At 29.8% G+C, this 22,021-nt stretch overlaps 1 protein-coding gene across 9 annotated transcripts in view; it reads left to right on the top strand.

Moving 5' to 3' along the window:
• The window catches only part of LOC142326149 (ATP-binding cassette sub-family G member 4-like), a 131,863-nt gene that overhangs the window by 85,323 nt on the left and 24,519 nt on the right, over positions 1-22,021 (top strand). For 7 of the 9 annotated variants that reach the window (XM_075368368.1, XM_075368366.1, XM_075368371.1 and 4 more), the window contains 3 exons: positions 15,122-15,242; positions 18,676-18,871; positions 21,587-21,732. In XM_075368368.1, the coding sequence (XP_075224483.1) occupies positions 15,122-15,242; positions 18,676-18,871; positions 21,587-21,732 (463 nt within the window). Of the gene's footprint in view, positions 1-12,027; positions 12,185-15,121; positions 15,243-15,658; positions 15,790-18,675; positions 18,872-21,586; positions 21,733-22,021 lie in introns of those variants that run through there. The other 2 variants (XM_075368372.1, XM_075368370.1) reach the window with 2 other exon arrangements.

Genomic DNA, 22,021 nt, shown 5'->3' with positions numbered 1-22,021 from the left:
ATGAACCTTTGCGCATATTTGTTGCGCAGCGTCTCTAGTATGACCTTCAATCACGCCGCGTCATTTCGTTTGGTTCTGAACACGTAGCTAGCACGTAAACATGTGTTCAACAATAGCATCTCTTGTCAAGTGTGAAGTGCGTGCGGTAATTCGATTTCTTCAGGCTGAGAGGTGTAATGCAGCTGAAATTCACCGACGATTAAGTAATGTGTACGGTGAAACTTCAATGAGTGACAGCAAAGTGCGACAATGGTGCAGGAACTTTAAAGCAGGACGTGCAGATTCTCATGATGCAGGCGGTCAGGGAAGGAAGCGAGTGTCAACCGATGATCTCGTTGACCGATTGGATGAGGCAATTCCAGAAAATCATCGGTTCACAAATTCTGTATTGAGTGATTCGTTTCCTGAAATTTCAAGGTTAGCTCTCTACACCATTGTGAGTGAGAAATTTCAGTACCGCAAACTGTGTGCGAGATGGATTTCTAAGATGCTGTCCGACCATCACAAAACAATGAGAATGGACGCCTCCCTAACGTTTTTCCAGCGCTACCACAATGAAGGAGAAGATTTTTTGAACATAATTGTCACAGGGGACGCGAGATGGGTCCATTTCGAAACTGAAGAAACAAAAGAACAATCCAAACAGTGTATGCATTCTCATTCTCCCAGTAAACCAAAGAAGTTCAAGCGAACCTTCTCCAACAGAAAGTGTGTATGGCTACTGTGTTCTGGGTCCGGAATGGAGTTCTCTTGGTGGAATTCATGGAACCTGGCACGACCATCACTGCAGCCTCATACTGCGTGACTTCAACGTCTACGAAGAGCAATTCAGAATAAGCAAAGAGGAATGTTGTCATCAGGCATTTTCTTTCTCCATGACAATGCTCGGCCGCACACTGCAGCTGTAACAAAGAAGCTCCTGCAGCGTTTTCGTTGGGAAGTGTTTGATCATCCACCATACAGCCTGGACTTGGCTCCATCCGATTTTCACCTCTTTGCTCACATGAAACGCTGGCTAGGAGGACAACATTTTGGCACAGACATCGAGCTGCAGACCAGCGTAGAAACATGGCTGAAATCACAGGCGGCTCCGTTCTATGACGAAGATATTGGAAAGTTGGTACCACGCTACGTCAAATGTCTAAATCGGAGTGGCGACTACGTAGAGAAATAGCGTAACTATGTAAGCACTTGTTACAAATAAAAAAAATTTTATTTTCACTGTGGTTTTAATTTCATGACCGATCAGACCTTGAAAAAAATAACCCTCGTAATTAGAATTTTTGAGCGGTTTTTTAAATATTTTTAAATTAAAAAAGGAGCATCCTTTTTTAAGAGATTCTTAAAATCAGATTTTTTACAGTAAAAAAGATTTTATTCACAAACCATATTAATTTTAGTGTAAATTTATAGTGGAAAATATGAATTCCTAGAAATATATTCTCTTTTTGACTAATTTCGTGTAGTTATTTAATTAATCATACATGTTTTTGCCATAATCTTAATAGTTGTAGGTGACTTTTTTTCCTCTTCTTTTTTTTGTTACTTCTCCTTGAGATCGGACCAGCTTTAATTACGAATGCAAAGCTAAAGGAAAATTAAGGAGATGCTCATCCTTGAACTTTTTTCCCCACCTTTGCTCGGATAATTGAGACCATCATTCTCGACAACGTAAAACCACGCTAGTTTGTTCTACAACGTAGTCCCTGTGATGTTATGAGATGTTAGCATTCTGAATACTCTCAGGCATGCTTTCCTATGCTACACAAACCTATTACAAACGGTGTGGTTTTGTAATGTCCTCCCTTCCATATTTAGCGGAGGGTCTCAATACCCGCGTGCACAGGTTTGCTTTGAAGTCACGGTAACCGATGAGAAACTAGGTCAACTCGCAATCCAATTTCCCACGATTACGGTAGAGCCATCTCTGGAGGTCTGGGGTCAGTCTATGGATCCATCTATCCTCGGTCGATTGAATCCCATCTCTCATGCCGACTGCAAAGGACAGATGTCTCTGGTACATCACCTCCATCTTACGAACGAGGAGGTCCACGGGTTCAAGGCTGGTTATTACCCCGGCGGCATCGCTCGATATGGTCCTGTATCCGCAGCATACCCATAGTGAGAGAGCCGTATGGACGCGGTTTAAGTTTGCTTGGACTAGTTGTAGATGATCTGACCTAAGATAAATTCACTCCTAAAAATGACATTATAATTCCTAACAGTATCATATCTCATATGAGACTTAATTAGAAAAATTGGGAATGAAGTGATTTCTCATTTTTCTTTTTCATTGAGCCGAATACATTTTTACATAGAACGGCGATTTTACTCAAAGCAGGTGGACTTGAGTCCTACAAAAGTGAAACCTTTACTTCTTTAAACAGAGATTGGGTATATTACTACTACTGTCAAAGAACAATCATTGACTATTGTCTTTTATACAGCGCATTACATCGTATTATCTCTTGTAGCATATACATCGTTCATTGGAATGTCAGTCATAAGAAAGATTGTAGAAAACTTTGTTGAAATAAATTTGAAGATAATGAAAAACGTATTTATGAAGTTTTCTTAAAATCTAAAATTAGATGCCCGTTTCGACTTTTAAGGAATCATCAGTGAACACTGATGAAAAGTTCGTATTTGAAAAAAATGAATAAATTAATTAATTAAAAAAGAAGAAATAACATGAAAAGAAAATACGAATTAATTGAGAAACAAGCAATACTTACGAAATACTATAAAGCGAGTAATTTTAACAGTGTTTTTAAAATAAAAACGATATCAGTGGTTTTTTTTAAATTCCTTTAAATTAAAAAAAGATGCATTCTTCTTTTTTAAATGATTCTTAAATAACTATAGAATTTTTATTGTAAAAGATATTTTATTTTATGCATAAGCAATCAGTATAAATTTATAGTGGAAAATATGAGTTCATAAAAATATACAAAAAAAGATTCTTTTTTTAACTAATTTTACGTAGTTGTTTAATTAATTATACGTTAGAGCGCTCATAATTTGCCCGTTTTCGATGAGATCCAACTCGGTGGGTGATGTCTGATTTAGATGTACATCCGCCTTATAGATGACCTTGTAAAGCGATAGAATTTTTATTCTACAAGACACGTGGCAACGAAATGGTAACGACTGCCAGTGTAAGTACACTGTAACAAGCAAGGTTACGCCCAGTTTGGGTTCGCCCTAGGCCTACTTGTGCTATTTTTAAAGCGGGGGCCGAAATCAGTGTTTTCGTAATTGCTTGCACTTGCGAAAGCGATCCAGCAGCGACTAAGAGATGCGAAGAGTGACAGGAGGACAATCAGGCCTCCGGCTGCTCATAACTCGCTACCGGCAGTCACATTTATGTGCTTGCCCAACAAAGAGATATCAACGAGGAAGTAGATAGATTAGCTTAGCTTATCTTATTAATTGCAGCCCAAACTTCTTTAGTTGATGTTTTTTAACTTTCTGAAGTTTAACTCTGTCAAACGGTTCTTGAACTACACGATTAATATTTGAAATCAATTAAAATCTTTTACATTTTGAAATTCCTGTTAAACTGCATTTCTTTGCAAGAGCCCTACGACTCATGCGTTTACATTCAATTGGCACTGTTTGCGCAACTCCTTGATGCTTTTTCGTTTTGATGTGATGAGACCAATTTTTGTAGCTAATGTTTTTGCTGTACAATGTTCACGATATTTCGATCCATATCTTTTATTCCATAGATTTTTTTTTTAATTCCAAATCAACTTTTTCATTTTCCAAAGTTTTCTATTTTATTATAATATTCAATTCCATTACCTTAATACTCAGTTTTAATTATAGTAAAGAAGGGAGGACAGTAATAAAGAATTTTAGTATTCTTAATCATTTTTTTTTTTTTGTTTACCCTCCAGGTACACAATTAAGTATTACTTCAAAGGATGAGATGAATGATTTGTAGCGTGTGTGAAAATGCCATGCCTGACCGGGATTTGGACCCGGGATCTCCGGGTGAAAGGCCGAGACGCTACCACTCGCGCCACGGAGACCGGCTTCCTTAATCATTAAAAATGTTTTTCATAACCCTCTGCCATCATAAAATTTCATAAAAAAATTAACTATATACGCATGTATTTTTACGATTACCCGTTAAAATATACTTACATTTGAAATGTAAAATGATACAACAGTTAAAACCATATCTGTTTCGAAACTTTTAGAGGATGAAATTTACTGTGGAATTTCATTAATTTGTAAAAATTAATTAATTACTTTTAAATGGAAATTTATGAGCCGGTTTTTGTGTATTTACAAAGATGTCCATGTGTGTTAAATAATAAAATAATAATATCTTCTGTACTAATATGTAAATAAGATACCCGTTTTGGGTATGCTTGTCTTAAGTGCGTACAGAAATGTAGGCTTAAATCTGCTGCGATGTGATTAATTATTTTGGAAATATTACAATAAACTTTTCTGATGCCTTTAGCCATTAAATTATTTAGATTTCTGCTCTAATTAGGATTCAGTAAAACATAAACAAAGAATGAAACATATATTAAACCATTATTTCGATTTAGTAAAAAAGTGTGGTTACAATAAAAATATCGATTTTACTAAGTTCGATAATTATAGAAATTGATATTTAACATAAATCTTTTACCGTGAAAAAATGTAAACATTTATCATTTATTCACTAGAATGTCGACAATTTTCCTAACGAAGATACATTATAAGTTCCTAGTAGTCACTGGAGAAACGTTAACTAATATCCTAAAACCGATATATATACTGTATACACATATTTCTAATTAAATTCATATATTAAAATTTCAAATACTTGTAAAACTAAAGTCTGATACCATTTTGAAAATGTTATAAAACACTATTTGCAATAAGATAATCTCTTTCGTTATTTTATTCGAATTGTTTCCGTCCAATCACCAAGTAAGAGTACATACGTCAATCCTTATTGTCCTGTTTTATAAACCCAAGAGAATAGTAATCACTTAGACTGTGTTTACTGCGTGAATGCAAAATTTCCAAGGTCCAGTACCTAAATCCCAGTATTCTTTAGTAAAATTTCAATATTCCGTTGTATCATCGACTAAGATCTGCAATATTTACTTTTTTTACATGACTTCGTGTATAGGATATTCCCACTCCGGTGAATAAAACAAATTAAACACTGCTTTATGCCGTTACTTTTATTCGGCTCGTAATACAAATATTTGAAATGAAATATAAATTTGTAAATTTTACTGTAAATTACGAGTAAACACATTTCCTATTCTCTCTACTGCTAATGATATCGCTGTGCTTTTAATAGTACACAAACATAAATCTGCTTATATTTTAATTTATCACCTACTTACAGATTCAGTTTGCTTCCATCAAAAAATACAAGATCTATAAAAGTACATCATTTCATATAATAATTTGTAATCTATACATATATATATATATATATATATATAGATTACAAATTATTATATGAAATATAATATAATATATATATATATATATATATATATACATTGTGCTGTTATATACATTATGCACAAATAAATATTGAAACATACCCTGATTAAGACTGATTAACACATATGTTTTTTATCCTTATCGAACAAAATAATAATGATAATTGTCTTTCTTGTGTTTGGTCATAATTATTTGTCTGGATGATTCTCATTCTTTGTGTCTGATAAAATGTGAAGTTTAGTGATTGAGTATGTTGTAGTGTTAATAGAATTCATGGTCAGTACGTATTTTATGGACCAAATTTGTTATAGAATTCTAATTGGTAAGTTTTATTCCCACCTTCTGATTGTTTAAATAACATGGAATTTACTGCCTAATAATTGATCAGTTTCTTTTACAATAGCGATTAGTGTAAGTAGTGAGTTTCTGATTGGTCAATCCTATAGTAATTGTGATTTGTTAGGAAAATACTTTATCGTGATTGGTTTGTTATTACATTTATCTCAACCTGCGACGAATCTTAAGTGTAATCTGCGATATTGAAGAATGAATGTGCATAGTCGTTTATTTATTATCGACTTTGTCTTCGGACGATTTTGATCGTGTTTGGGTTTTTTTCTTCTTTTTACGCACCTTCATGAAAGGTGACTTTCATGAATGGACTAAAATGAAATAAATTTTCACAAAAAAGAGCTATTATTAAGAACTAATGAATTCCGGTATTTTAAGTAATAAATTCGTAGAGTAGTTACTTCCCGTCTTTATAAGTTATTGGTGTATGAAAGAAAACACGAAACTCAACATCAACATTTTATTCGGTTTTTAGACAACAAAATTTAGAAAATAAAGAAAAATAAATTTACATGATTCTAGATTTGTGAATAAATACATAAATTAAACAGAAACTTATACGGAAATATTTTGAACCAGAATTGATTTTAATACTACAGTTTCTAATAAAATACAATCAAGTTATAAATTTCTATTACCAAAGCACTCAAAAAATTCTCTAGTATCTCTGTTTTTTTTGTTTTTCACATCCCTTTTACTTTTAAATTTGTATTTACATTCTGCCCGTAAATTCTTTTACCTTCAAATTTCTTATTTATCTCTTTTACTCTTCGGATCTTATTATTGATAATCTGAATCCATATCTCTATTACTAAGGTCAATTTTTAAAATTGACTGAATTGGTTTGTACATGATGGACATATTTTCTTTTTCTCCAACCATTTATCCATACACGATCTGCAAAAAGTGTATTTACATTTATTTAAAATGACTGAATCAGCAACAGCATCAGTACATTTTTTCCTTTTCATGATTCTCAATGAATTCGGCTAACTCTTTTAATTTCTCTGTTACTCTCTTCTCTGCTCCTGTCCTATATAAGGATGTACTTTTATCGAAGGGCATTAAATGAAATTAAAAAGTCCCCATATTATCAAAAAGGTCACTGGATCTTTCACTTGTAATATGATCGTTCATCTTTTATTATTACTCAATTTTAATTAAAAGTTTTTTGTTTTTTGCAACTCTTGTTCATAAAAATATTCTTCAATTTCTTCTCCATTAAAATATTCTATTGGATAAGTAATTGGAAACGTATTTTTAATCTCTGTAATCATATATAATTCTCTACTTCAGTTATTTCAAAATTTACTTTCTAAAGACCTTTTCTTAATAGTAATTTTAACACAATCTTTGATTTTAAATTTTAGTCTTTTAAACTTATTTTCAGAAGAATTAAATATTTTTCTTGGTTCATGTTCATTATTTGTGTTGACTTCTATTATTTCATAATTTTTGTTCTGTGAAAATTATTGTTACATTCTTAATAATCCCAATAAAATATCTACCCTTAGGAATGTTTTTTTAATTTCAAATTGTATCTTAATCTTGTTATTTAAAGTGCTGTTAAATCTTTCTATTATTGTGCTTTTCTTTTTGCTCTCTGTAAGATACAGTTTAATGTTATAATCTTTCAGTAACGCAGATACTTCCTCATTTTTATATTCTCTTGCTTTATTTGTATGTAAAAGATTAGGAACTTTATGAGTAACTTCAGAAGCTCTTTTGATAATTACACTGAAACTTAGCAACTCTTTTCTGTTAAAGGTTCTGACTAAGCATATTAAAGAAATGATCATTCAACATATATTTTATCAACCATTATCAGAAGAATATTTATCCACAATTACTAAATCTGCAGCCCAGAAGTCTATACCATGTGTTACAATTTTGATTTTCAGAAATTTTTTCATTACTGGTTTATTCAACTCTGCAGCCTCTTGAACAGTTTCTTCTGATGATACAATTTTTGTTTCTTTTACAGTTTCACTAGCTTCTGGATTTTTTATAAAAGTACTCTTCCTATGTTTACAAACCTTACAAACTGCTTTCATTCATCATTTGTTATTTGCTGTTTTTACTTTCTCAATGTCTGAAAAAGGTGTTTTCTTTGTGCACTTTGGTGTATCCAATTTATTTTAATGTTAAAAATACTATTAAAATCAAAACAACTTTAAACATATTAATCCAATTCCTGGTAATGTCATATGTAAAATTAATCTCTGAGACAACTACAGAAGCAACTGGAACAGTGTTGCATATGGTGTTAAAACAGTAGAAGTAAAATCTAGTTTGATCTAGATGTTGCTTTTTGAACAATCGATTTTCAGTCGTTGCAAGTGAATATAGATTACCACTGTAGGATAGTCTTTAACAAAGTCTTCATATGTGAAGTACACATTGTCATCTCTAAATACTACTCTTCTTAAACTCTGATACATATGATACAAGATAGCCATGCAATTGTTATCAGAATTAAGGTTCTGTAGTTCTTGTGGGTAAAGTTCACCATTGATCTTTGCATTAGTTTAGAGTAGATTAGATTAGAGTAAAGTAGAGTTTAGAGTCATTCTGCAATTTTAATTTGTCTAATATGTTGACTTTACTAACAGCACTAACTTATTCAATCGGCACTTGTAGAGTAAGGATTTAGTGTCTGTAATAAAGAAATTAATCCTACAAATTCTGCTTGAATGGACCATGATATTTGGTATTCAAAATATAAGAATACAGAGGACAAATGGATAGTGGGTAAGAAGTTGGAAAATCATGGTATTAATAGATAGTTTTCTAAAGATGCTGATCTAAATGAACATTTTACGGATTTATTAATTGCACCTCTGATGCTGATAAAGAAAAAATTGGGATTAGTTTTAAGTACTTCTTTATATATTTATTAAAGAATGATAAATGTTGATTTTAATCTTAAGTGTATTAAATTTTTTTTCTATATAATAAAGAAAAGATGATTTTATATAAATATAAAGTCAATCTGTCAGACAGAAAAATAATGTTAGAATTGCTGCAAAGAAACAGAAAACTGTTACAGTAGGTTTAACTTATGATCAGTTGTCTGAAGATAATGACAAAATTCTGCTTACAAATGAACAATATAAAGTAGCAATCAGAGTGTTGAAAAATAAAAAAGGTTAAGCTTTACATTATTGTACAACCAGATCGGCAGCAGATTATTGAATGATATTTTGACTACGGCTGAAAAGAAATTTCCTTTTATGTAAAAAATTAGTCCTTTGCTAAGAAATAAAATTACACCTCTACTGAGACAAGCTTGTACTTGATAGAGAAGCTTGTACTCCTGGTTAAATGACTTGAATAAGGAATTAAGTGAGTTTCTTGGTAAGGAATTGGTTGAAGTAATTAAGAATGATCCAAAAGTTTCTGGTTTGAAAAACTAATTAATAAAAAGATAGATTCTTTAAGTGATATTATTTTATCAATAAAAGAAAAAAATTTTATAGCCAGTAAAAAAAACTCTAGTTCCTTTATCATATGATGATTTACATAAATTTATCAAAAAGTTGGCTAGAAAATATTTTAAGGGAATCTTCATGTGAGATACACTACCAACTAGCCGCTCTAATAAAACTGAATGTGGTATTATTAACGTGAAAAGCAAATTTTCTACAGGAACTCAATGGACATGTTACATAAAGAAAGATAACAATGTGGTTTATTTTGATAGTTATGGTGATGCATCTGCTCTACTGGAACTTCAGTGCTATCTAAAAAACAAAAATATCTTGTATACAACAGATAATATTCAAAATTATGATGTAGTCCAATCTGTAGTCATTTATGTTTTGAAGCTCTTACATTGTTTTCAAAAAGCATTAATCTCTCAAAAATTTCAATAATAATGAAGAATAACAAATATGGATTCGAATTACGGTTTTATATTCAATAAATTTGGGGAAGAGATTTAAAATATTTCTTCAGATCCCAGTGTATTTAATGATGCAGTGAAAAAGCTAGAGAATAATTCTACCAGTAAAATAAAGGCCTTCGAATAGGATCAGACTAAATCCTAGAAAATAATTTGATGGAATTAAGAATGAACTAGCTAAAGATTTAAAAACTACAATGAAAAGATATATATATATATATATATTTAAAGATAATATTTTTTTCACTAATTCTTCCTTGAGTATAAAATAAGCATATTGTCAGTGTAAAACCTGTTGTAGACAAAATTGATTGCGTCATTAAAAGTCAAGTTGACATCTTAGAAGAAAAAGATAAGACTAGCCCGTAAAATTCGGGTGTGGAATGTTTTTTAACTTCTGATAATTGATTCCTATGTAATTTTTATCACTGAATCCGAAAATAACCTTCAATTCTTCCATCACGTCAGAAGTTTTTGCAAATCGCACATTTCAATATTTGTAAAACGTTGAAAACTTGCGAAAATGTGATACCATAAAACAGACAAAAGTTTTTTTAATAATAAATTAAGCTTGGCCGACAGGTCGTGACAAGACTTAAGAAGTAACATGTTTATTGGCAGCTATCTGCGCCACTCATGCACTGTGCAACTCCTATCAGTGCTGTTTCAACCATCAGCGTGCGTAAATTGAGTTTTTCCGTCCTCCATGATCAAACGTGTGTCGGTGGAAAATATATTTTCAGACTATAAAGCAAACTTTCCGTTTTCAAAATGGCTTCAAGAGGCAGCAAAGATTCTGTAGATTCTTTTTGTTACATTCGTGATGAATTAATTGTGGAAAGGCAAGAAAGAAATATATCAAATTTCATTCGACAAGTGTATCTCACGTATTTCGGAGTGAAAATAGATCAAGTTAATACTTGGGCACCCTACTACTTTGCTACAAATGTGTTGAAAGACGTAAATAGTGAATAATGGTAAATGGTGGTCAAAGGTGAATAAGAAGCGTCCAGATTTAGAGTTCCAATGGTTTGGCGAGAGTCACAAATCACACCAGTGATGTTACTTTTGTTCGACTAGTGTTCACGATTTCAACTTGAAGAATAAAAAAAGAATTGTCTATACAAATATGCCATCCACTTTACGCCCGGTTCCTCATGGTCCAGATGTACCAGTACCAATTCCACCAAAATATTTACATGAAATTGACGGTTCCACAAGTGATTTAAATGACGATAACATCGAGGAGTATGAATCCGGAGATAGCTATGCATCAGAGCCTTATTTTTAATCTGAACTAAACGATTTTGTTCAAGACTTACATCTGACCAAAGAAAATTCAGAATTGCTTGGTTCAAGGTTAAAAGAGAAGAACCTACTAGCAGTTGGCACCTCATTTTCCTGGTTCAGGTACAGAGAAAAGGATTTTCTTCGACATTTTTCGGAAGAAGGAGAATTAGTCTTCTGCACTGATATACGTGGAATTTTTACTCGATTTAAGATTCTGTACAAAAGTACCGATTGGAAACTGTTCATAGATTCGTCTAAAAGAAGCCTCAAAGTTGTTCTTTTTCACAATGGAAATATGAATCCTCAATACCCGCTGGACATTCTGTCCATTTAAAAAAGGGTTACGATAATTTGGAATTCGTTCTCGATAAAATTAAATACGACAATCGTAAGTGGATTACGTGTGGCGATCCCAAAATAATATTTACGCTCCTAAGACAGCAAGGAGGTTACACAAGTTTCCTTGTTTTTTTGTCAGAATGGGATAGCAGAGAAACTCATTATAAGGAAAGATTGGCCAAAAAGAGTTCATTGGAACCTGGAACCAAAAATTTGCTTCAATAAGCTCTCAGATTTGAATAAAGTTCTCCTTCCACCTCTACATATCAAGTTAGGCTTGATGAAGTAATTTGTCAAAGCCTTACCAAAAAAAGTTTAATGTTTTAAATACATCTGTGACAAGTTCCAGTCTTATCAACCGCCAAACTAAAAGAGGATGTCTTAACTGGACCTGACATTAAAAAACTTCTCAAAGATGGTAATTTTGAGAAACAAATGGAAGTTGCAGAAAAAGAAGTCTGGGAGCCTTTAAAGACGTAGTAACCAAGTTTCTGGGCGATAAAAAGGATTCGAACTTCAAATCAATATTTGATAAGATTCTGCAAAAGTACAAAAATTTAGACTGTTCCATGAGCTTGAAGGTTCACTACCTAGATTCACATGTGTACTATTTTCCTGAAAACATGTGTCCCATTAGCGAAAAGGTGGGTAAGAGATTTCATCAAGACATGAAAGAAATGGAAAGGAGATATTCAGGAAGATGTACTACTGTGATGATGGCAGACTATTGCTGGGTGTTACACCATGATGAACCCTATAGAGAACATAGAAGGAAAATCGTGAAGCAGAGTATAAGTCGTCCAAAGAAACTTCGACATAAGGAATAAAATTGTAAGTATTTTACATAAGAGGGGGAGTGGCTTCTAAATGCATGACATACTTCATAAAAGTTAATTAAATAAATTAATTTTAAAATACACTATAATGGAAATTAGGCTTATTTTGTGGTAATTTTCATTAGAAATTAAGAGGTCAATGACCCCCTGCCTCTTCAGACCACTCATCTGTTTAGTTATAAGAATGCATAGTATAAGCCAAAAAAGTGAATATACTGTTATACTATTATATAAAACGTTTATATTTATTTTATTGTATTACATTTTTGCAATTTTTCAACTTTTAGAAATTTTGTAATTTACAATTTGCAAAAAATCCTGAAGTGATGGAAAAATATTCCTGAAAAGGAACTTTAAAGTGATTCAAGGTTAAATTGAAAATTTAAGGAGTATGTTAAAGAATAATCATATATATGTAACAAAAGAGATGTTAATATATATTGATGTATTTAACTGTATAAATGAAAATACTGTGTTCAAAAAGATTTGTGAATACAAATCAAATTTTGTGGAACAAAATAAAAAAATAAGTTATAGAAAATTTAGATCTTGTTAAAACTAGTTATGGAAAAGATATATTTGTTTCAACAACTTAATTTAAAGGTTGTATTCCTTCTGGATGGACAAATAAGTTTTCTTCAGAAGATTGGAAAATTCTTAATAACTCATGTTTTTGATTGATTTAAAGGCTATGATTGATTCATAAAGGAACAGATGAATTACCTGGTGGAAAAACAAAGCATAATTTAAAGATTAATAAAGCTCAAAAACATGTGTATTTAAAGGATTTTATCTTTTAAAATGATAAAGTTAGAAAATTTGTTTTTACAAGTGATGCTGTCTCATGATGCAGGTTGTGATCACAAAGTTGTTGGAGATGCTGGTGGAATTATCGTTTGTAATAAATACTTTGTGGAACAAGTTTTTGTAATACCTGAATACAAATACATTATAATTAACAATATCTTTTCTCTAACTGTTTCATATATTTTAAAAAACATTACTAGAGATATGTTTTCAATTATTAGGTATTAAAGTGATCAGGTATTAAAGTGTGCAGTTATTATGATGCTGCTATCAATAACTATTATTTTAAGTCCTGTCATGCATTTGATGGTCTAAAGAATAAATGAAAATGAAAGAATTCTATTGATTGCGAGTTAATAATTTTACTGTATTCTTAGAAAATTAGAATTCAGATGTTCTTTTTATTGATCGTAAAATAAAGCATAAACATACACTTATGTGCAGAGAAGTGATTGATGGAATCAGTTGGAAAAATATTTTTCCTATGTATAATAAGATAAAATGGAAGAGATTATAAACTGTTTGTAAGTCAATTAAAACCATTAAACAAACCTTTAATGAGGGGGTTCTTGTAAAAGTTATCCAGCCTGTAGTTACCCCTTATGTTATTGGAAAAGAAAGTACATTTGATGTAGTTCGAAGATGTGATTATGTGTTTTCAAAAAATTTTAAAAACACCAAAAGTGTAGAGTAACAATTAAAACTGATAACAAATTTTGTCATATGCATGCAAATTGGGAGATAGTGAAGCAGGAAAATGTGTAGATAAATATTAAAAATGGTCTGGTCTTAGTTGTTTTCCAATCTATTTATCATTTAGGTATTCTTTTTATTCACTGATAAATGAAATTATTTTTAGTGAAAAGATTTACTCAAAAATGTGTTGAATATTTTAATATAGTTTTTATAATTTATTAACTTAAATATGTATTATTAAAATTCATTAATTTTCAATTAAAACTTAGTTAACGTTTTAGTCAACTCACAGTTAACGTTTTTTTTCAAAACAAGAAGAATATAACAAAGATTTTTTCATTACTATACAGTTGTGCTTATGTACAACTACTCTCTTCTTCCTTTTTCCCAGATTCTCTTCACCTGAACAATTAATATCATAACTCACTTCTCTACTTTGGTGGTAGAGTCATGCAGCTGCTTACATTAAAGATCCACAGCTGTAGACAAAAAGTGTGATCGTGATGAGCGGTGTCTCTGCCAAAGAGTAGTTGAGTTGATGCATTATTACTAGGTTCACAAACTGTTCCCATCTATCAATTTCCAAAAATTTTCTTTTGCACAATGAAAGGCATGGTTTTTAAAAATATTAATGTTACCAATAACTTTACTCTGGAATTTCGCAGAATTAAAAACAACACAGAAATTGTTTTACAGATCGATAGTGATCAAATTGTTTTGGATGTTGATCGATGGACTGAATTTTTTAAACTAATTGATATTAATAACAGAGAATATTACAGACACTCAATAACAGACAGTACTAATATAATTATATTTAAGGTAAAGGATAAGGCTTTAATGGTCTGAGATCCATTAAAAGCAAAGTAAAAATTATTTTAAGAGAAAGTCCAATGAAGATTATATTAACAGAATTCAAAATAAAAATGATTTTAAGAGAATTCAAAGTCAAAATAATATAAAGAGAAAGTTAAGTAAGAATAATTTTAAGAGAAGATCATGGGGAAATTATTTTTTCTGAAACTCTCTTGTTGCTTCAAATCATCAGCACGCATGTGCCCGTGACCATACATACATACACACACACACACACACACACACACACACACATATATATATATATATATACACACACACATAAACACACACAAACAAACAGGAATATATATATAATTAATTGTATTTGTAATGCTGCAATGATCAAGATTTTACCATGGTTTTTCTTGATCCATCAGGCAAATACTGAGGACACTTTTATTAACCATGAAGAAATATAATATAATACATTAATTAATATAATATAATAATATATAATATAATACTTATTGTTGATGTGATCTATTTAATATATTACTCATATTATGTACTGATCACAATAAAAGTCTTATTTATTTATATCTTAACAATTTCCTTCATTTGTATTTTACAGCTGATCAAAAGGCTTTATTGAATGGGATTAGTGGTAGATTCCGTTCTGGACACTTATCTGGTATTTTAGGTCCATCTGGTGCTGGAAAAACGTCTTTGCTCAATGTTTTATCAGGTTTTAAGTAAGTTAACTATTTATTTTACATTTTAAGGTTGTTACTTATGGTAAAACTTTATTTTAATTTTTTTTAAATGGAGTTTAAATAAAACAATGAGAAATAAATTTGCAAGTCACAATTTAAATAAAAGTAATACTGCCAAAATAATTTATTTTTACTTTTATTCAAGGGTGGATTTTTTTACACTTTCTTCAACCTTTCTTTAAGCATCATTTACTGCTTGATACTATCAATTGTTAAACTAGCTGTTTGGGGAAATGAACTTATATTAATCTGACATTACCAGTACAAAATCTTGTTACAAACAGATCATTATAGAACTGTTTTATGTAATAGCTTTCAATACAAATCATTCATTTCCAATTTAATTATGTATTATGTGAGATTTATTGTTATACAGAGTATTCCGGGATGTATTTGCCAAACTTCAGGTACTGATTCAGGACACCAAATGAGCAAGAAATTTCATATCGACATAAGTCCCATTTTGCTTTGTTTCCTTCTGGATGCCATTTTGTGATTTTCAACAAAATAATTATTTTTCAGTAAGGTAAACATAGTTTAATTAAATTTGGCAATCTAAGTCTAGTGTCTTATTCTAATAATAATAAAAATTATCATTTTAATTATTTTTATTAATTTATTATTATTATTATTAATAATTTTTATTACATTTATTGAAGGAAATAAAAACAGGCAAAAAATTATTAACTTGCATTACAGTGTGCAAGTGTACTGCCAGGTTAATTCTCTGCAATAACTAGATTGTTTGTCAATGGATTTTTACAAATGTGGTGTCATTTTATTTAAAATAAAATGATTAATAAAGTTTATAATAAGTAAAAATTTGATCAGACAAATAATTACAAATATATTGAAGATTAAAAAATGAATGTAGCCGCCATTTTAAAATTTTGAAGGTGACATTTTAAAAACTTTTTTTTTGTAGAATAAGATACTAGTCTTAGATTTTCCTAATTTAATTAAAGTAAATTTACCCATTCCTGGGCAATAGTTTTTTTGTTGAAAATCACAAAATGGCGTCCAGAAGAAAAACAAAGCAAAATAGAATTTATGTCAATATAAACCTTTTTGCTCATTTTGGTTCTGTACCAGTACCTAGTTTGGCGAATATGTCTCAGAACACTCCCCATATACAAAAACACCACACATTATCTTGAGTAAGGTATAAAAAATATTCTATTTTGATGTTGACAATCTTGATTATTTAAAAAGAATTGAAGTTAGTTTTTATTACCATTCTGTTTTTATACATTCTGAATTTATAGAATAAAATGGCAAACTGAATTATTCAATACCATGTATTTTGAAATAAGGTTTTAATTAAGAGTGAAAGTGTAATGTAAGTTCAGAGACTGTTTCTATATTTTAAAATATAAGGCAAGGACTAGTTCTGTCATGGATTAGAAACTAATCCATAGAAACATGGATTACAAGGTAAAAGTTCAGTAAGTGATTTGAAGTGGACTGGTCCATTGAAAACTGTTCATACGGTTGATAACAATGAATATATATAAAAACTACTATATATTGCAGATGATACTGAAGTCCATCTTGTTCAATAAGAAGACACTCATATAGCATTAATTTATATAAATAAATCTCTCCAATTTATCCATTGCCTTATCCTTCATATAGTTCTTGGAGTTTACCTACAAAATCCAAATTGTTCAACAATTAATTAGTTGTGATAAACTAAACTATTTACATATTATTCAGGAGTTAATTCAAATAAATCCATTGCTACTTCATAGATATCTAATGAGATTAATTTTCACATCTCACTTTGTTAAAAACCAGAATTATCATTTTTGATCAAACACAAATTCAAGTAACATCCAATTGACTGCTGCACTCAGAAAAAGTTATTATTTATTGTGCTATCACACTATTAGTTAGTTGCTATAGTGAACAAGTCTTAATACTGGTCTAGTTTTTTCTTTGTTTTTGTGTTTTGTTTTTTTTAAAGGAATATTGATGGACATTCAACCATTGTTACTAAAAAGCAATTTGTTGTAATGATCCAGACTATTTCAGTAATAACTTGAACAGCACGGTAATTAACTGATTTAAATGATTATGTGGAGGAACAATTATGCATGAGGCAGTTGTATAAATTTTAAAATTTATTTTAATCCTGCAGAATTCTTGTTTGAACAAACACAAATATAAAAGAGTTTTGACTTTGCTCTATCAGTCAAAGACATAGAATAATGTCATACCTTAAAAATATAATACTATGCAGTAAATATAAATTATCTAAAATTATTTAAATAACAAAAAATACTCTAAACACTTGTGAAGGGATACTGATATGTCTATAAGCCCAAAGACACTGCGGTTATTACCATGTTCAATCATCATGATATAATTTCAATAAGAATCAAGACACGACAGATCATAGTGACAATTCTGCATGAAATATTATCAGGGTCATTTTATCTCCCTGGTTGGTAATGTGCAATATGTTGCAGAAAGGACTGATTACTTCTTTTTTTATTAGCATGTCTGAATAGACATGCTAATTATTTCGTATGAGAAAACTGTACTCTTAGAACATCACAGTAACTGAAAGGTTGAATGTTAAAATTACAAAAGAAATTGGAAGATCACATCAGATTTACAAAAAAATAAAGAACAGCTTTGTTCGATTACTAGAACAGAGTATAGATAAAAAAATTGATGGAAACCTTGAAGGAACTGTTTTCAAACTAACTTGAACTTCCAAATATAAACTATAAGACAAAGTTCCTTATAATAAGTTTAGTAAATATGTTTTGAGTTTTTAATATAACATGTAACAATTACATAAAATAAATTCTGGGTTATTTTATATGTTCTTAATTTTATTCTAAATGTACCTGATGTTTCTAATGGGTCTGATGAATGTAAAGTATCTAAAGTAAAAATGGCACTAATCACAGATACTTTCTGTTAGAGTAACAATGTTCCTTATACAACCAATCCCTACTGTGAACAGAATGAAGGTGCAAATTTGAATATTTCCTGAGTTTTGATAGGCTTGAAATGCTAATATGGCACATTATATTTATTTAAATGAAGAAGGAACAGAATTCCACCTTATTTCTTACTTTGCTTAATAATCATATGCTTCTTCTTTCTAGAAATGGCTATGCCATTTTTTCAACAATTAATTAGTTGTGATAAACTAAACTATTTACATATTATTCAGGAGTTAATTCAAATAAATCCATTGCTACTTCATAGATATCTAATGAGATTAATTTTCACATCTCACTTTGTTAAAAACCAGAATTATCATTTTTGATCAAACACAAATTCAATGTGTCATGACATTTTATGGTAGGTGACAAGAGGATAAATACATTATAAATAATATGAAAACCGTAAGTCCTATTTATGTTCATTACATTTTCTCTTTCTTATTTTATAGAGGAAGTGGGTCAAGAGTTAAAGGTAAAATACTAGTTAATGGTAGGCTTAGGTCTCTGCAAGAATTTAGAAAGCAATCATGTTACATAAGACAAGAACTATCAATGCTTCAACTTCTTACAGTAAAAGAAACATTAAACATAGCAGCATGCTTCAAACTCTCAAGTAAAACTAGTAAATCACAGCGAGCTAGAGTGGTTTGTACTGATTTTAACCTTATGTATTAATAGATTTAGTTAATGTTTTAATTTATTAACTAACAGCAGTAGAAATAGCTTAATTAGTTACTAGCTTAATTAGTTTATGCATTTATTGTATAATGTTCTCTATTTTAAAATATAATCACTGAAATATTAAATATACCTAACTACACATTCAAGGTTCTATTCACATTGGATAAAACATTTTACATCTTTTTTTGTAAGAAAATACTGAATACTGAAAAACTTTTACAAAAAAACTGTAAAAAACTACTCTTTTAGATTAAGTTTATTCCGTGATGAATATGATGAAGTGATGGTTAAACTTTAAAAGAGAAATTTACTTTTTAGTTATAAGTAAATGTACGATTCTAGAAGGTCTCAAAGCTATTGTGTACCTCTAAAAGCTGTCTAAAAAATCTGATGTATACACCACATGATTTCCTTGTATGCCTATTAAATTACATATATACATTTTTTTTTTTTTTTTTAATGAGAAGTACATTCAATTTTATTTCATTAAAAACTACTGATATTTTTTCTTTTTTTTTTTATCATTTATTATTGAATTATTATTTACTGTCAATTTTTTTTACAATCAGAGGTTAATAATTATTAATAAATCAATACATTTAAATTAAAAATGGAGGTTAAAATTTTATTTGGCTATAACTCTGGAACCAATGAAAATAAGAACCACTTATATTACATCATTGAAAAGCTTTCAATGAGGGCTTATTACTACAATTAAGAAAAAGTCCACAATCTAAATTTTTCTGATTTTGGTCTTTTTTGGACACTTTTGGTTCAGTTCATTGCAATCAAAAGGGGAGGTGCACAACTAGATGTTACAACAGTCCTAAATCCAAAATTTCAGCATCCTACAGCTAATCATTTTTGAGTTTTGCGAGATACATATGTACAGATGTCATGTCGAAGCTATTCAAAATGGATTCAGGAATGGTCAAAATGGATATTTCCGTTGAAATCTGAAAACCGAAATTTTTCTCGATTACAATACTTCCTTTACTTCATACAAGGAAGTAAAAATGAATAATTTTTAAAAAGAGTTGTATAAATCTTTCTGGTATTTGGCTGTAAATGCTAATTCTCCTAACAGCACCAATGGAAGCCTATGATTTTTTAATGTTAGCAGGAATAGATTCACTACATTGCAGTTGAGTTACATTAAAGAGCTCCTTCATAAAATAAAAAGGTTTGTTTAATTTAAGAAATTTTAAGATTTTAATTATCGATTTATTGTTATACAAAAAGGAAAAAAACTTTTTTATAAGAGGTAATCTACTTCTTCTCCTTTATGTAACATTTTCTATCAAAGTTTGGCTATCACCGTTTAACAAATTTACTACCTGCACCTCTAACAATTATATGGTTGAACAATGGAGCCATTCTCTCAAATTCACAGAACATGACATTCTTCTCCTTCGAATACTTCTGTTACTAAATGAATGAAGTAAATTATAAAATGAAGTAAAGATTATTTTAAAATATATTCAAAGTATACTTTGAAATAATATATATTCTACAGATATATACTGTGTGTGTATATAACTTTGAATATATTTTAAAATATATTATATGTATATTACATCATTATTATATGTATAATTACATATTATAGTGTTGTGTGTATGTGTGTATAATTTAAAAATATATTCAATTTTTTTCTTAATTGCATTGATAAAATTTAGATTCTTCTGTACACTCCCTCTCTTTTTTCTGTTTAGCCTCTGGAACCACCATTAGGTATTACTTCAGAAGATGAATGAGGATGATATGAATGTAAATGAAGTGTATTCTTATACAGCCTTAAGTCAACCATTTCTGAGATGTGTGGTTAATTGAAACCCAACCACAAAAGAACACTGGTATCCACAATCTGATATTCAAATCTGTATAAAAGTAACTGCCTTTACTAGGATTTGAACATTGGAACTCTCGACTTCGAAATTAGCTGATTTGTGAAGATGCATTCACCAAATCAGGTGATGTCGAAGTCGAAAGTTCCAACTTTCAAATTCTAGTAAAGGCAGTTACTTTTATACGTATTTGAATACTAGATCGTGGAGTCTGGTGTTCTTTGGTGGTTGGGTTTCAACCACCTAAAATTTTATATCTGCACACTCTATCCATGCTGTTTTGAGCATTCATTATTAAGTCTACATTTTAGAAGCCCAGTTTTTTAACTTCTTATTTTAAGTCCAAGCTTCCAAAGAGAATAAATATATAACATCTGAATATTCTAATTTGTAGCTATAAATTAACTTATATATATATATATATATATATATAGATTAATATTTATTATATATAAATTAATTTATGTAATAAATTAATATTGCTGTTGAATAGTATTTTATTTATTTTTTTAAAACAAGTGGTATACTGTCATTGTTATTTTGTTATTTTTTTACTGTGTGCTTTTCTTTGATTTAAAGCATTAAAACTTTCATTATCATCTTTGGACAGATAAGTTGTTAGTGTGTATTAAAATGTTATGTTTATAAGCTCTGAACATTTAAAAATATTTTTTTTTTTTAATTTTATTCATGCAACATCATGAGAAAATGTGTAACATTAAAAACATTAAATATTAAAATGACACATTGATGAATTGTTTAATTTGTTTTTTTTTTATATATATTTATCTGTATATTTAATTTAAATTACAGAGTGCTTTTATTGTTTCAGGTAGATGAAGTTGCTGGCATTTTAGGTCTGGAAGGAGCAAAGAATACTCAGGTGAGATACTTATCTGGAGGAGAGAAGAAGCGTTTATCAATAGGTGTTGAACTAATGAATAATCCTCCTGTTATGTTTTTTGATGAACCTATCAGGTATTTTATTTTATTATTAGCACTTTTTTTTTGACAAAAGTAAAAACACTTTTATTCAAAAGAATTTAACATTTAGTTAAATTAATTAGTTGTCTGCACTTTTTCATATGCCAATTAATTTGATCACGTCAAGAAAAATTGATATAGTAATATATTTATATAATCAATATAATAGTTAGAAAACAAAATGACGTATTACTTAGATAAAGACAGGATGGTAATAACAGTTGTATGTTTAAAAACTCTATACCTAGGGTTTGTGATGTGTTACTCTTATCTTAAAAATTTC

The sequence above is a fragment of the Lycorma delicatula genome, chromosome 6, assembly GCF_047948215.1.
Source record: "Lycorma delicatula isolate Av1 chromosome 6, ASM4794821v1, whole genome shotgun sequence".
Lineage (NCBI taxonomy): Eukaryota > Metazoa > Arthropoda > Insecta > Hemiptera > Fulgoridae > Lycorma > Lycorma delicatula.
The sequence above is the reverse complement of the archived record's forward strand: the minus strand, read 5'-3'. Positions and strand labels throughout refer to the sequence as shown.